At 36.7% G+C, this 16,076-nt stretch overlaps 1 protein-coding gene across 1 annotated transcript in view; it reads right to left on the bottom strand.

Annotated features, from left to right (window-relative positions):
- STXBP4 (syntaxin binding protein 4) overlaps window positions 1-16,076 on the bottom strand; it is a 61,568-nt gene that overhangs the window by 21,735 nt on the left and 23,757 nt on the right. The window contains 4 exon segments of the mRNA XM_066332150.1: window positions 10,441-10,571; window positions 11,685-11,733; window positions 12,234-12,351; window positions 14,560-14,736. Coding sequence (XP_066188247.1) covers window positions 10,441-10,571; window positions 11,685-11,733; window positions 12,234-12,351; window positions 14,560-14,736 — 475 coding nt within the window.

Here is a 16,076-nt window from a genome sequence, read left to right as displayed (position 1 = left end):
AGAAAAAGAAATCATACCAGTGTTCCATATCCTCCAGTGGCTCCCATCTGTTTAGTTTGCCAAGTTAAAGATGTTTTGTTTTATTTTAGTGTTAAAGGCTTCTGTAGCCAAGTCTCAGTTAGTGACACAGTGAGAGAAATGCAGTACCCGAGGATCACAGAGCTGGTTGTGCTCCCTGCTAAGGTTGAAAAATGGTAAAAGGATGTTCCCCATTACATTTTTCTCAGCCTCTTCCAGTTTTTTTTTTTTATTTTTTTAATGTTCCTTTCTATTAATTAATTGCAGACTTTTTTTTGCAGTTTCCCACTACTGATTGTTAACATGACGCTGTCCACTTGGGATGAGTCAAGAATGCATTATTGCTTCCACTGCTGACTGAACACACTGCAAGTTACAGAGTAATTTTTGAAGAATATTTGCATAAATTAAATTGAAATTAATTTTGTTTATACCTCTGAATCTTGAACTGCTGAAGAGAAGACAGGGAACACATTATTAATTCTTAAATTAGAGAAACAGTCCTTCACTGGGGAATTTTACACCAATGCCATGTAGGCTAAAGAAACTTAAATTCATGGAAGTACTCTCTGGGGGACATTCTTGTTCTGAATTGGTGCAAGCCACTTTCAGCTGATTAAAAAGAACCTGGAATAACCCATTCCTATTCCAGAAATACAAATCCCTGCACACAGGACATTCACTACTAGAACCAGGTAATTAGGAAGAGTCTGGAATACCTCCCTGTATGTCCCAAGAAGTAATTCTGTTTCCCTCCTTTCTTGCTCCCCTGATTCTTCTGTTCTGGAATTCAACCATCTCCTTTCCTGACTAGATCAACTTCTCTTGTCAGCATCTATTGTGCTATCCACCCACTTCCATCACTGTCAGCTCCCATTGCTCACTGACGCATGCGATCATTAAATGCAAGTTTAATTAGAAAGCATTCATTGGTAACAAATTAAAATGACTGCCTAAATTTAGAATTGAGCAGAAATTGTCTGAGATTTAAAAAGCAATAGTATTACATGATATGCCTTTCTTGCTAAGTAATATCTCACTTTTTTTGCACTGATGATGAAATTAAACTGCAGAAGGGGCTGGCACAAACCACCTACATTTGAGAGACAGAACCACTCTCTGCTCAGCTCATCTCACAGCAAGGACTGACCAAAGTAATAATTTTTCCTTTTGAAGCAAGAATTGTAAGAATACCATCCCTTTAGCCTGATATCAAAAAGCCTGTAGCTACACATAGGTAAAAGACAGGGTTTTAGAAATAATTTTAAATATTTTAGGAATAACGTTCAAAGTTCTTAAAATCTAAGGCAGATTTTCTTTTTTGTTATAAATCCAGAGGGGAAAAGAAATCACTAAGTGCCTCTATTTAGCATACTGAACTTCGACTGAAGTGTAAAAGTAAAATTTACAGTGAAAGGAAAATTTCTGTTACCAAACACGATACCCACAGCAATCACTAATGCAAGGCAAAGATCTCCCTCAGCTCCCAGTTAATGATCCATATGCCTCATGCCACGAGGTAACACATCTAGTGTGAGCCATAGATAAATCCTGTACCTCCTTTAGGTCTCCTTTACAAGCACCAAGTAATTACATTTTTCTCTAGCAAATTCTCCTCAAAATGCACTTTTAAAAAAGCTTCCTCTCTCTCATTCTTGGCAATCAACTTTCCTTGTACTTCTCTCCATTTAAATGAACACACTTGCATGCTGTATATGTCTGAAGAACTCTGCTGGCCCTCAGCTTCTCACTCCTACCTACTGAGGAGAAGTGAAAAAATGTGACAACTGCAGGAGCTGACAGCAAAGCCTACGAGCCCTCTGAGACAAGATGAGGCCTGACAGCTTCAGCACACACTGATTTCCCAACAAAGGGAATGCTGCTCATCCCCCTTCCCCTTGTCAGCATGAATCCAGATCTCTCAGGATGCTCAAAGAAAATTAACTCAGCACTGACTGCCAAAAGCACACACACTGCTTTGGATCAGCAGCACCGCAATGGTCACTTTGGTTTTGGTCACCTTAAATGGTCACTTCCCAACAGCCAGACCCACAGGGAGACACTGGGGTATCCACCTCTCCCCACAACCAGCTGGCTGAACCTGAGCTGTCCCTGCCAGTCACAAAAGAAGGATCTGGGACTGACTCCTCCAGGATAAATTCCTGTCTCACCAGGGTATTTTCTGTCTTTCAGACACCGATCTGGGGCCGAGACCAATTCCTGCCTCCCTTGTGTTGTATTTTCTCTGACTTGGGAACAATTTGCATCTCCGTGCCACAGAACTTCAAAGTTTGTTTCCTCACATATGTCAAAACATCATGCTATAACGAGGGATTAATATATCAAAATTCTAAGCATTTTGTCAACAGACATTAACAGAGAGACAGTTTAGGAAGTATTTACCATCCAGTAAAATTGTTGAATCTGGAGAGTTTTGACTTCAGTCTCCATAGTTACCAAGAGCAAATACAACTTGTATGGGAAGAGGCACAAAGTCAACTAATTTTTTCATAGAGGGGTCACAGTCTGAACTAAACCAGTCTATAGGCTTTTAATGAAGTTTTTTTCAGAGATGCTGGAAATTATCCTAATGAGACTGCACTAATCTTGTTAGGTCATCTGTATTTTAAGATATAATAATATCACTTGTTTTTCATTATTAAAATGTTTTGATTTGAAAGTCAGGACAGACAGTGCCTATTCAAAAGCTGACTCATCTTTTCTCATTAAAGGTAAGTGAATGGAGAGAGAATAATTTGCTTTTCTAGCAGCAACAACAGAGTTCTGAAATCTAGGTCACATTAAAGAACTGTCTTGAAAAACAAGTTTTAGACACTGAATTGTGTTTTTCCTTGCTGTGAAACATGGGGATTAACATGCATATTCAATCACCAATAAATCAGCATGCAAATTGTTCATAACTGATATTTAAATGTATTTTCTGATTTGATCAGGGTCTGAAATTATTCTGGCCTTATTAGTGTCAGCTTTTATCTGGCTTCTCTGCTTGTCCATAATTACTGTAATGTTCTGATTCTCGGACACCAAATTAAATAAGCAATTCTAGTTCCTGGGTCCTGTAACAACACCCCCAAGTAAGGCCAGTTAGGTGAAAACAATGTCATTCCTCACTCACACTCAATGAAACGTGGGTTTAGTCCAAGGAAAGGGAGTTTGGGGATAATTCAGGATTTAAAACCCATTGGTAAAAGGACCTTTCTTTGAAATGCCATTGAAAAACAAGATTAGAATTTTGCAAGGGCTTGACTTACTGGATCAAATGTCTGAAATAAAGAGGGTGCAGCAGAATAAAGACAACAGCAAAGTGTTGTATTCAAGGTGTGGATAATGAGCTGCCCAGAAGGAAGTGGGCACATCCAGGTACCTTTGGTTCTGGGAGTAGAAGAAGCCCAAACTTCACACAGCAAGTACCACGGAGCTACTGGGGAAAGGAAACACCACTTGGGACCTGGTGTGAGTTCATATTAAAGCAAACAAGCTTATTGCATTTTTGTCTCCCGCAGGAAACTCTCAAGTACAGAACTCAATACAACACTGATGACTTGGAGAGAAGTCAGAGAAATTCAAAGGTAAGGAAGTGGCCAGGAGGGACGTGGTGTAGAGAAAAATTCAGTGAACTGGTGTCATTTATTTGGGGGAACAGCAAACAGGGTAGAGATGCTACATGGTCTTCAAATATGTTAAAAAAGCTGCCTCTAAGAGTAGTGGGGGGTGTTCTTAATAACTTCAGGGGTCAAGACAAGTAGTAACAGGCCTTAACCACAGTGAGGAGGATTTAAGCCAAAGGAAAAGGTTTCTGCTGGCAAAGATAATTAAGGATAGCAATAGTTGGCCCACAGAGGCAGAGGGATATGCTAAACAAATACCTGTTTGTTTGAGCTAATAATAATTTGTGTTGCTAGAGGCACTTGGATGGACCATCTAATTGCTGGAGGTCCTTCCCAGATAAATCTTTTCTGATGCCTTGGTAGCAAACTACTGAATGCTACTTTTGTACACTTTTGTGTAATTTACATTACAGGCAGACATTTGTTCTGCTTCCCATTTGCAAGGCATTTTTATGTCTTGTGTTCACAGAAGTGATACATTTTTATTATATTGTGCACTGCAAAACTCTTCTCTCCTCTCCTTTGAAGTATTTCTTGTAAACCCAAGGCAATCCTGGCCAGAGAAACAGGGTTTAGAGACCATTTTTAAGGCTTGTGAAACAGCACCTGTACTCACACCTCAACATTAACACTAAAACCAAACAAAACAACAAAACCACAGCCAAAGGTGAAACAGCAAAAAGGTTTTTTTCTGGTCTTGTTTTCTCTTTTTTTGGTTATTCTTTATTGGATTTTTTGCTATAATTTCTATTAGCCTTGATTTGGCTGCACTGGCATAACTTATTTCTGTAACATCATAGGCACTGTTTTTAAGAACAGACAAGCACTTAAATATTACTATTTCATCAATGATGACACTACAGCTTAGCAGCCTCACTTATTTTATTTTTTTTATTTTTATTTTTTTAAGGTCAGGGATCACCACCCAACATCAAGACCTCTCCCAGATTATCATAATAAACCTTGCAATTGAAAAGAATATAAAAGAGTCCAGGTTCTGCAGACAAGCTGTAAATCAGTCATGAGACTTTTGCAGTTCAGTGGCTGATGACTGAGTACAGCCTGAAAAGCACGGCTAGAAGTCCAAGTTACCTAAAAAATATGTGGATAACCACACATTACAAAATTAATGTGGATCCAGCACACAGCACTGAAACTTTGCATCAGACCTACAGAAGTGAACTGATTATGTTAATGATAAAATGGTATCTGTTAAATGGATTATGTTATGATATAAAAGGCAAGAAACCCAACCCAGTAAAATGTTCTCAGAAAACTGAAAGGGACCCTATGGCTGTCTCTGTGCTTCCTCATCAGTCATTCCCTTTCCTAATGAGGATTTCCAGGTCACACAGGGCAAAGGTCCTCCCTGACACTGTTCCATAGTCTAGGAATTTTTGCTCAATAAAAAGTCACTGCATAAACATCACACACAGTAATGATAAACCAGAAGCAAAGAATTTTTGCAAGTCACTAATAAACCTGATGGTTACCAAAGGCTGCTGGGGAATAGCATCTCTAGTATAATAATAAATTCTAGTAATTTTAAGTTACTGTCCAGGAAGAAAAAAAACCCTGCTTTCAGGATTTCCTATCAATAAGACACTTAATCAGAAAAAACCCCCATAAATATTAAATTCAGAAGACTTTTGTTAAATCCTTAGGGTTTTGTTGTTCTTACCTATGAATTAGCAAGTCAGCTGCTTCATGACTCAAATTCCTTTCTAAAACTGGCGTGAAAAATTTAATCAAGGTATAGGAATCATGTCAATAAAGCAGTTTGTATCCAATTTACAGACTGGAGGGAGAATGGACTTGTCTCACAGGTCTAGTGCTCCCTTTTCAAATTATTTTTTATGCACACTCATTTTAATTTCATTTATATCATAATTATTTTGAATAGATTATTTCATTTCTTAAGTGGAATATTCTATACAGTATTACATTTTTAAGTGGAACATTTATTTTCTCTTGCAATGAAACATATTCAAATTCTTGGGCAGATTTTCTTTTTGAAATTACAGTTCTGTGAACACTGTCAGAATTACAACTCTTCATTCTTATTTACCATGCAGGCAAAATTGGACATTTAAATGATTTCCAGAAAATTAAAAGTCTTGCTGTAAGTAAACAGTTATGTAGGAAAAAGCTTTCAAATTCTTGACTGCATCCTTGTAAAATTATATTAAATATGATTGGACTTTTTTTTTCCCTGAAGATTACAGAAGCCATTTTTGCTGTTATGCAACTTTGAATTTTAATTTTTCTGCAAGTACATAAGTTGTTCACCTTCAGGTTTCTTACTGTGATCTGATTTGCAATGTATCTAAAGAGTTGCAGAAAAGTTATCAATTTTTAAATGAAACATTCCCACTTTCAAAACAAGGCAAAAGTTTAACAAGGTCTGTAATACAGTGTGAAACAGATCCACTTCTCATCTTGAGTATATTTGATATTGTTTATTGGAAAAGTTAAAATAATGTAATTCTGAGATTTATATATTTTCTTTTTAATGTCAACTCAAATCAGATTCAACAGCAAAAAGTTAATTGAATAACTTAGTATTATTACTTTTGACAAAAATAAACTATCTTCCCATTAAGTATTTTTATTTGGAAGGGGAAAAGAAATCAACCTTGAGGGACTAGCAAAACTGAAATTTTCATTTGAATAAAACAACTGATAAATTCTCTTCGGGAAAATTCACTTCTTCCTTTTTGGTAAAAGTTTCAAAGGAATAATACATATTAATTTCCCTAAATTAATATTTTCTAGAGGAAATATTGTCTCAGGTAATGTTTAGCAGACAAACATAAGTTTTTTACCTTTAAAGCACACAGCACTGATATTAATTCTTATGCTAGGAAAAACTATTAAAAAGGGAGCTGTACAGCTGCATTCAGAACATACTCTGTATGATTTATCAGGGCTCTTCTATTTCTGATGTCAGTAATTCACTGAAATATTTGTGGCCTTGCCAGAAGAATGAACACACTGAGTTATCTCTTTATTTATCATTATGCTGCTCCTTCCCAATCAGCTCTTCCAGCGAGGAAGGAAAGGTACAGTTCTAATTTATCAGCTGAAATGATGTCAGAGGTATTCCCTCAATGCACACTCTTTCCACAAACTGCACCTGGCAGGAAATAATTTTGCCTAATACTAAAAATACAAGAAGGTCCTCAATATCAGAAGGCAAACTAACAGTAGTTAACCAGGACATGCCTGTCCATGCCAGAGCTACAGCTGGATTTTGGTGTACAGGCATAACGCAAAAAGGGAGGGGGAACAGCCCATGTTCTGGCAGATGAACTACAGCCAACTACCTGCACAAAGTTACAGCACTGCTGTGTACATAAAGTACAAGATTCAAGAACAGAATAGCAAAAATGTATAAATAAGTAGTGTATAATAAATGTATAAATAAATGGCATTTATTCTGTTGTAATAAACGAACACACCAGGCCTGCAACAAACAAAAGAAATATGAATAATTAATAATATTGGCTCTTTTCAAAATAGCAAAATTGTTATTTGTGAAGCCTTGCTACTCTACTCCATAGTTTAGCTGCACCCACACTATCAAGAGAATGGGAAGGGATAACTGACACTTTCCTGACTATGAGATGGTTTTGGAATTTGAACACAATGAAGCTGAAAAATCCCTAAACTGAAGAAATGGATAGATCCAATATTTCAGCTCTTAATGCTGAAGATGTAAGGCATTGCCCAAAAATCAAAAGCAATTTAACCATCAAGAGAACAAGCACTAATGGATGCTGAGCAGCAGCAGTTTCTAGTCTCTTCTTTTATCTAGACAGCATTTAAGGAAAATGAATATAAAATCCAGGCAACTAAACTTCTGCCTGCAGGATTTTCAAAATCAAATGCATAGTTACTGGCAAGATCAATATGAGTAAATTAAGTAGGAGTTTTGGAATCTGTATTAATTTGGAGATCATTTGAGTGAACTCCATCATGATTGCCTTGTGTCAGATCCCAGGCTGAGAGCAAAGTAAAGGAACATGATGGGATAAAGTGGCTCAAAATTCACTGCTTGAGCTCCCACTCAGTGGACAGCCTGGTTTCAGAGCTGGTTTCAGCCTGGTTTCCTGGATGTGGATGGTTGGGATTGGGCCAACTGCAGCAAGACTGTATTTTTGGACAGAAGTTTCAGAGGGAGGAAATTGGCAGCCAAAATACTTGAAAGCTGTGTTATATGAGTGCCCATTTCGAAATGCTGATTGCCTGCTCTTTGATGAGGAGATAAGTATGTTCCAGGGTTAATCAGATTTTGGTCATTACCAGTACCCAGTATATTCCTTTTCTAAATTTGTAATAGAAAAGAAGAAAATGCTATCTCTATTCTATTTAGCATGATTTGCACCATATGGTCTACTAAGTGCAGGCAGCAACTGCTTTTAAATGCTGCAGTTCTTCACTGAGGCATTATTATCCTTTGTATGATGAAAGTAATTTCAAGTGTTCACGAGATGCTCACATTCTGTAAAGCAGAACAGCCTCTCAAGGCTTGGTTCTAAAAATAGCTTACAGTCTTTAAAGAAGATGAAGAATGGTTCTTTCAAGGGATGAGCTTGATAATTCTGTTTATTACTTCATTATTTGCATTTTGGGAACTGGAGGGTCCTGAAGTAGTAAGCCCTGGAAAAGAAGCTGTTGGTTTTTTTCAGAGTCTTTGCTTGAAGAATCACCAAAGAGCCTTCACAGAGCTGTCACTCAGCCTGCAGAGCTGAAAGCTGATCTGAAAGCAGTATCACAAGGCAATATATACTTGAAGATTTTCAGGAATACACTGAATGTCTTCAAGCCTCTTCCCTCCGGCAAAATGTCAGGCTATTACAGAGAAAGGGTATAGTTTGTGTGGATAACTCATAAATATGTCATCTTGACCTGGCTGTCAAGAAAGGTTTTTTAAAAGGAAGTAGTTTTCTGTTGGAAAAACACTCTACAACCTTGTCTTGGCACTCAGACTTTGTTTCACATGTTATTGTAAATGAATCAAAGAGGAATTTTGGCTGGGGCTCCTAACTTCGTATTTACAAGAATGAAGCAAATAATGAAAGAGAAGTTCTATTTAGAAGGTAAAATGTATCACAAAGCTTGCCCAGCCAGACATTCTGATCCACTAAGCAACCTCAAAAATATTAACTCCAGTTCTCACTCTAAAAATTCAATAACAAATTATTATGTTGTGGACACCTTCCTGGAAAAGGGAGACCCTTCAATCTGCACTGTAGTCTCTATTACACTTTTCTCTTTGATAGATTTTATTTATGAAATGCCACATACACAAGAGCCCCCCTTTCTATCACAGCCCATCTGCAAGAAAATTTCAGATCGCAAGGAAAACATTTAGTGAGAAGCTGGCAGAGAACACTGCAGACAGAATGCTATTACATAGTTCCTTTGCCTTAACTACTCTTTTTTTTTTTTTTTTTTTTTTTTGGAGGGAGAGGGAGAAAAAGCCAGTGAGGTTTAAAGCTTTAATCTCATACCCAAGCTTGTCAGAGCCCAAATCTATCTGTAATGCTCTCCAAATCAGAATGAACTCAGAAAGATGACGTTCAATCTTTAAATCCTTCTCTGCAGATCTATTTTTAATTCTCAGGTTCATAAAATGGATCCCTGCTGTGGCTCCAGAGCTTTCTAACATGTATTCTACCTATTATGTTTGACATAACCACATGTTAGAATCCAGCTGCATTTAGAACCAAAAGTTTTCTTTGCACAATTTCCTGTGTAGTGTAATAAAACCAATTCAGTGTGACAGAACTATGACTATCATTGGTGGAAAACCAATTATCTCCTCTCCTGGTTGCTGTTGTTCTTTTCACTCTACCAGTAACTCTAAATCTAATATTCTGGGCACTTTTGAACAAATCTTATCTTCTTATTTTGCTTTCTTTGCCACAGAGTAATAAATAAATGCTTCAGAAACAAAAATTATTTTTCACATCTTATTTTCTCAACAACCATTTTTTCAGTCTTGTTCTATATTAATTCCTAAACAGTCAAAGCTATTAAAATATTTGATACAATAATTATGGGCAACCATAATTAACCCCCTTTCCAAAACCTCCTGTGATGTACCCTTTCTGTTTCATTTTTGTAAATCAGTCCATTTAAGCTGGATTAGAACTGACATGCCTGCTAAACTATAGGCAAATACCATCAAAATACACAATCATTTCAATGATCTGGACCAGGAATTATATGATAATTCAAAGCTGTTTCTTAGATTTTCAACTGATGCAGTTTATTACAGTCACTCTCATAAACTACCATCATTTTCACCAATGGGAACAGATTTCTGTTCATGACCTGAGGACATACATGGATATCTGCAAATGGAACTGCTGCCTACATCCACTCCCTACAGCAACAACATCTTCATTAAAACACTCTGATACATGTTCATGTAAATCCAGCAGAATAACATTTTGCAAATATTCCAGTATGAAAAACAGAGCATTACAGTAATGAAATTCTGCTAGTTTTACATGATTCTGGTAATCTTCATATTCCTTACTTTGGCATTAATTATGTGCTTTAAGTTTTCCTGTGAAGGAACGTACTCTGGAATAACTTTATACTCTAATTATAGTTTGATGAAGATGCATCCTGAGCTGACACTGAACCTGCTCTGTCCTTACATGCTAGGAATGATTTATTCTGCCAGTTCACATCCAATTTTAAATGAAATTATCCATCTTCTTGGCTGATGAACTGATACCAGACTTCAAAGCACACAGAGACAGACACACTCACTCACAATCTACTTCCAAAATGGCACGGACAGACTTGGCAAGGTCCCTGGCTTCTGCTGCAAGAGCTGCTGTGACAGTAGGTCCAACCCTTCCCAGACGAGCCAGAAGTGCTTTAGTGGACAATGTTCTTCTGTCACTAAGATAATAAAAAATAAGTGTTTATTTGTGAGATGATAAATGAAACTGCTCCTTTTAATAAGGTAAACTTGTTTTGTTCTCACTGTATGAATAAAAAAGATTCTCGCTCCCAAATCAGTGAGTTTGCCCCAGCAGCAGTCCTGGCTGAACAATGAAGGTATTTGGGAAGTTCAATTCAAATAACATTCACAACTCAAAATGCAGTGTCAAGGACTCAGTGGGTGTCAGGAAAGGAACTTGAATAGAATTTTCATACCAGCATTTAAGAAGGGACACTGCTTCAAGGGACCCAACTCTTTATCTTCTCTGCTGTTAGTGAGTCAGTTTGTCATCTTCGCTTAGTATTTCATACTAATTAATCCATTCATAAAAATAAATTCTATGAATTCCACAAAACAGACAACATCACTGTTGTGTGCAGTGCCAATGGGAACTGCATCTCACTGATTATCTATGATAACCTAGTTGGTCTGAGCCTGCATAAGTTTTTGAAATAAAGTTCCAGTTCACTTCACTTAAATACATTTGATTTCCTTGAGATCTGTATTGAAAAAAAAAACAACTGCAGGAAAGAGACTGAACAATTTTACTGTTACATAAATATTAATGGAATGCTATCTGGGATGTATAAGCACATCATGCCAATTTTCTGAAGGACTAAAGACTGCTTAAATCTTCTTGAATATTTCCAGCAGCTTTTTAAACAAGAAAAGTAATAAAATGTAAATGGATACACATTTTATCAATTTATTTATATGCTACTAGATTCATTGTGATGCAAAATCACCTAGGAGAATCTAAAAAAATATTAAAAAATTATAACCCACTGTTAAGGTTCCTTGCATTTTAACTAATCCTCAGTACATTATAATTACTTTATGGAAACATCCAGATAATCATAGCTATGTAATTACTAACTGTTTTAATTTAATTCAGAGGTTTTTAATGAAGCTGTATCCTGAAAGCCTAATTTATAATTCATGCCATTCCCTCTCCTTCAACAAAATGTTACTCAGAACTATACTGCAAAAGTATAGAAAAAACAAGGCAGTTTTTTGAGACTCGGAAACAATAGTAGAGTTTTTCACTATTAATTTGCCATTACATTTACCTTAAAACTGTTGAGGAAGTAGAGTTATCTGAAAGTATTCATGCACAACCTGTTGGTCATAGTCAAGAAGTTAACAGTTTATAAATCACACAGACAAAAAGTTAATACCTTATAGTTTGATGTTCTATTTGGGGGTAAGGGTTTGATTTGCAATTAAAGAGTCTAGAGTCTCCCAGCTAGAAGTTCAAAAGTAAAAACCAAAATATTATAACACCTTTAAACAAAGTAAATATAACAACAACACTTTTTTTTTTTTGTTGGTGTTTCATAACATGCCAAAGAATTTCAAATATTAGCCTTTTTCTTTGAATAGTTCCAGAGAAATTGATAGAGTTTAGGTGGAAAAGATTATCTGATCATTCTCATTTGTCCAGTATAGCAAAACACAAAGATAATGTAACCTCTGGATCTGTACACTTATAATCTGTATTTCTAGCAATGAAAGGATCTTTGCAAACTAGTTTATAGCCATTTTACTATGCTCATTCCTCCAGACATCAACACAAACCTTTTCCCAATAAGGCATGTTAGAAATGAAAGGAAAGTTACCTCTACAAATTGTAAGCAATTTTTCAGTGGCCACCTCAAAGGTCTTCCTGGCCGACTCTGATTTCCGCAGCTGGCAGTCAAGCACTGTAACCCTCTTTCTCAGGTCTTGAATGTTCTCCTGGGAAAGGTATTTTAAGGCTTTTATTCTGTTAATTTTCCTCCTCTGGATCACACAGAGACGTGGTGTGAACACAAGAGCGTTTGGAATGTTTAACACGCATTTTTCTACATTTCTGTAAAACACACAACTGGAATGCCTGACCAGCAATCAGCTCCAAACTGCAACAGATTTTGGCAAATGATAGAAAGGTAAATTAAATTGGAAGATAACAAGAGGATGGGGCTGAAAATTAAGAGAGTTTGAACTGATTGATGAATGGAGCAAAAATACTAACCTGATGGTGACAGTATCTCTCGGCATAAACCTAAACAGCCAGAACAAACTCAGTCCTCTGGTTTGCATCCGTACATCCTTTGGCCAACACAGTAATTATGGCACATCTTGGAGGAAATTACCTCCTAGGAAGTCTCTGCATGCACTTGTATAACCTATTGGATCAGTGTTATGCATCCCTCCCTCCTTCAGTACAGAAGATGTGAGCCCTGTTAGATCCTGCCCTGGAGGCTTTGGGTTTCATTAGAGTCCCTGACACTGTGTCCTGTGACAGGATCACGAGTAAAATCCTCACATGTACCTGGGCATGTCTGTTTAGCTCAGCTGTCTGCTGGACACAAGATCTAGAAAGATCTCTCCAAAATATAGAAAAAGCACTGTAGCTAAAAATCAATTTTATGTCACACTGCAGGTGATCATTCTGAAAGCCCACAACCTACTCTAAAACCCTTACAAAATAATCACCAAAAGCCACTTCTTAACTTCACTGAAGTAAATAATTTGTTTGTAACACTATACAAAGCAGCAGAATCATCATCACCCTGAATGTCAAAGAATCTGTTGATTCAAACACCTTTTTTTGGTAATTTCACTGTCCACTTCTGAAAAAGCAGCTGAAGACCTCCCTCTTTCACACTCAAAACTGAGAGGACCAATCTGATTTTTATTATCGACATATGTTATATTCTGTTTAGTGAGTGTGTTTTAGGGGAAGATTTACTTGGGCATTAAAAGAAAAGAAAAAAACCAGACAGGTGTGACCCTGCCTGAAACCTGGTGCCTGTAACTGACTCCCCTTTTACAACAGCATGAGACTAAAGGTCATTATACAGAGTTGGGACCTACTGAATCCTGCTTCTTTTGGGTGAGAAATGCACAGATTCAAATCTCCACACAGGTATTTGTAGTACTCAGTCAGGATTTCAGGAACTCAAGCTAGAATCTTGGGAACAAACTTCCAGGCAAGTAACTCACACCCTCTGAATTTCTTAAAATTTGGCTATCTAAAATCTAGAAAACAAACAGTGCAGCAAGAAAACCTGACAAAAGATGGGCCATCTCCCCCAGATGTTCAGGAAGAACATCCAGAGTGTGATTCAGCTCATCACTCACAATCAGATGAGAGGAATTCCTCCTGGGAGCCACAGGGACTTGCTAAACTGTTCTCTGCAGGCTATTTTTACCAGAGAGCTTGACTTTACCTTCTAATGTCTTGAAATATTAAATTAATTCTCAGTATGAAATAAGGCATTATGGTAGGTTTTCTTCACCAGGTCATATGCACATCCATTTTTTCATGAGACAAACAAGGTAACCTCACAAATGTCAACTTGCTTGCTAAAACACAAGTCAGGAATTATTGTGAAAAAATTTTGAAGTGCATCAAATATTTTATTTCTTAGCTTCTTCTGAAATGCCTCACCGGAGATGAAATAGATTTAAAACATAAGGCTCAATTAATTTTATTTTTTTTTTTTTGCAGGATTAGTAGCATTTAAATGATCACCTTGATTAAATCTAAATTTACTTTAGAACAGGACTGGACTTTACATAGTTGTTATTTGCCTAACAGCTACATAAACCTGAAGGCCATTTTCACATGAGTACAAAAGCATACAAATAAATGCAAGGTGTAGCCTTTAAAGACAATATATCTGCAGCCCAGAAACTATTCCATGCTTAATGCTTGAGATGTGCCATCTGACCTATAACCCACATATGCTGGGAGCTCCTGTTTTTCCAGCCCAAAGATGTCTGGATAAAGGAAGCCTCAAACACTCCACATTACCCCCTTTGCTACACATCATCCCAGTTATTGAATAATACAAGACAAACAGTGACCTACTTTAGAAAAGCAGATGAAAAGAAAATGAAAACAAGATACATGACAACAGCAAGGAAACCATGGTAACTCCAGCAGGCTTTGCTTACTTTATTTTGGCCAGAATGCTCAGTGAGCTGAGCCTTCAGCTCTCCAATTTCAGCCTCTAACAGGCGAATCACTTCCTCATAGTCCATCTCCATTCCCCGGGCCTGCCTTTGTGCAGCCTCTGCCAGGTGAATTCTGCTTCTCAGGGCTCTTGTCTCCTCCACAGCTGCCTTGGCTTCCTGCAGGTTATAGAATTCAGTGGAAAAGTTACAACTCCAGAGACCAAAAAGAGCAGATTTAGCTCACCAGTACTGTAGTTGGCATCAGGGCTACCTGCCAGTCTTCATGGTTAGAGGGTTCAATTGCTAATTTTTAATATATGATGTGCAAATGTATGTACAGAGACATGATTTTCTTAATAAATTAAATAAAATGTTCTATAATTACTAAAAATCTACTTGAATGACGGATTTTTTTGAAATGCACCAGATGCTGTTGATCTGCCCCACTGCTTCCATACCAAAAAAGTACCTAAATGAGATGTTACTTCATATCATTATTATTGCCTGAATTCACACTTTAGTCACAGCTCACACATCTTGCAGATGGACTTTTAATTCAAGTATTCAGTCTACACTCTTTTCAGAATCAGTACTTTTTATAAATTCTATTCTTCTGCTTAGTTCCTACTCCTATTATGCTCCTAATATCTTGGATTATCACAGAAGAGTGTTAGATAAAAATTTTATATATAAATAACGTACAGAAAACAGAAAATCATAAACTATTCGCTTTTAATTCAGTTAACATAATCCCTAAATGTTGCAAAATTTCCTTTCAAGAAAGATATTGCTCAGTTCATTTTAGGAGTGAATATGAATTGAAGTTAACTTTGATTAGTAATTAGAAAGCCCAAACTAAAGGTCTGTACAACAGATGAGTTTACACTCATCTAGGAATAAAACAAACTGCTCACAAAATGTACAGACTCACTGGCACCAAAACCACTAAACCCATCTTTTCCCTCAGCTATTAATTAATCTGTAGGAAAAGTCACTTTATTTCAATTTTCCAAATAATTAAAAGTATCAGATTTGAATATACAAATCCACAGAGCTAGAAGTTTTTTGTAGAAGTTTCTCAGTTAAGGATACTTAGGTGAATATTCTATTCCTAAGAAGTCTATCTATTCCTAATAGGTCTACCTATTACATCTTATTATAATAATTTTATACTAGTTGGGAATGGAACTAGAGGGAAAACAGGTGGGTGTAGAGGAGAAATACACTATGAATCTAACATGGAGGAAATAGCCTTCTAGAAGATACGTTTGAAATTGCTGCTCATAAAAATCCTAGATGACCAGATCTTCCTGTTTTGTGGAAGAAATTGCATATAACAGGTGTCATAATAGAAATGTCTACAGAGGTCAGTTAAAAATGCAGATTTAATTCTTTCCTAACACAGAAGCATTTGTTCTGTACAATCAGTATCCTTCAAGCCAGGTTTTTCCTATACTTTGGGATAATGTTCTTTCTGTAAAATGATCTACCAATCTCAGCTTCATATGACTTTTAAC

Source organism: Sylvia atricapilla, chromosome 18 (genome assembly GCF_009819655.1).
Source record: "Sylvia atricapilla isolate bSylAtr1 chromosome 18, bSylAtr1.pri, whole genome shotgun sequence".
Classification (NCBI taxonomy): domain Eukaryota; kingdom Metazoa; phylum Chordata; class Aves; order Passeriformes; family Sylviidae; genus Sylvia; species Sylvia atricapilla.
Note: the sequence above shows the minus strand (reverse complement) of the source record. Positions and strands in the feature narration are given on the sequence as shown.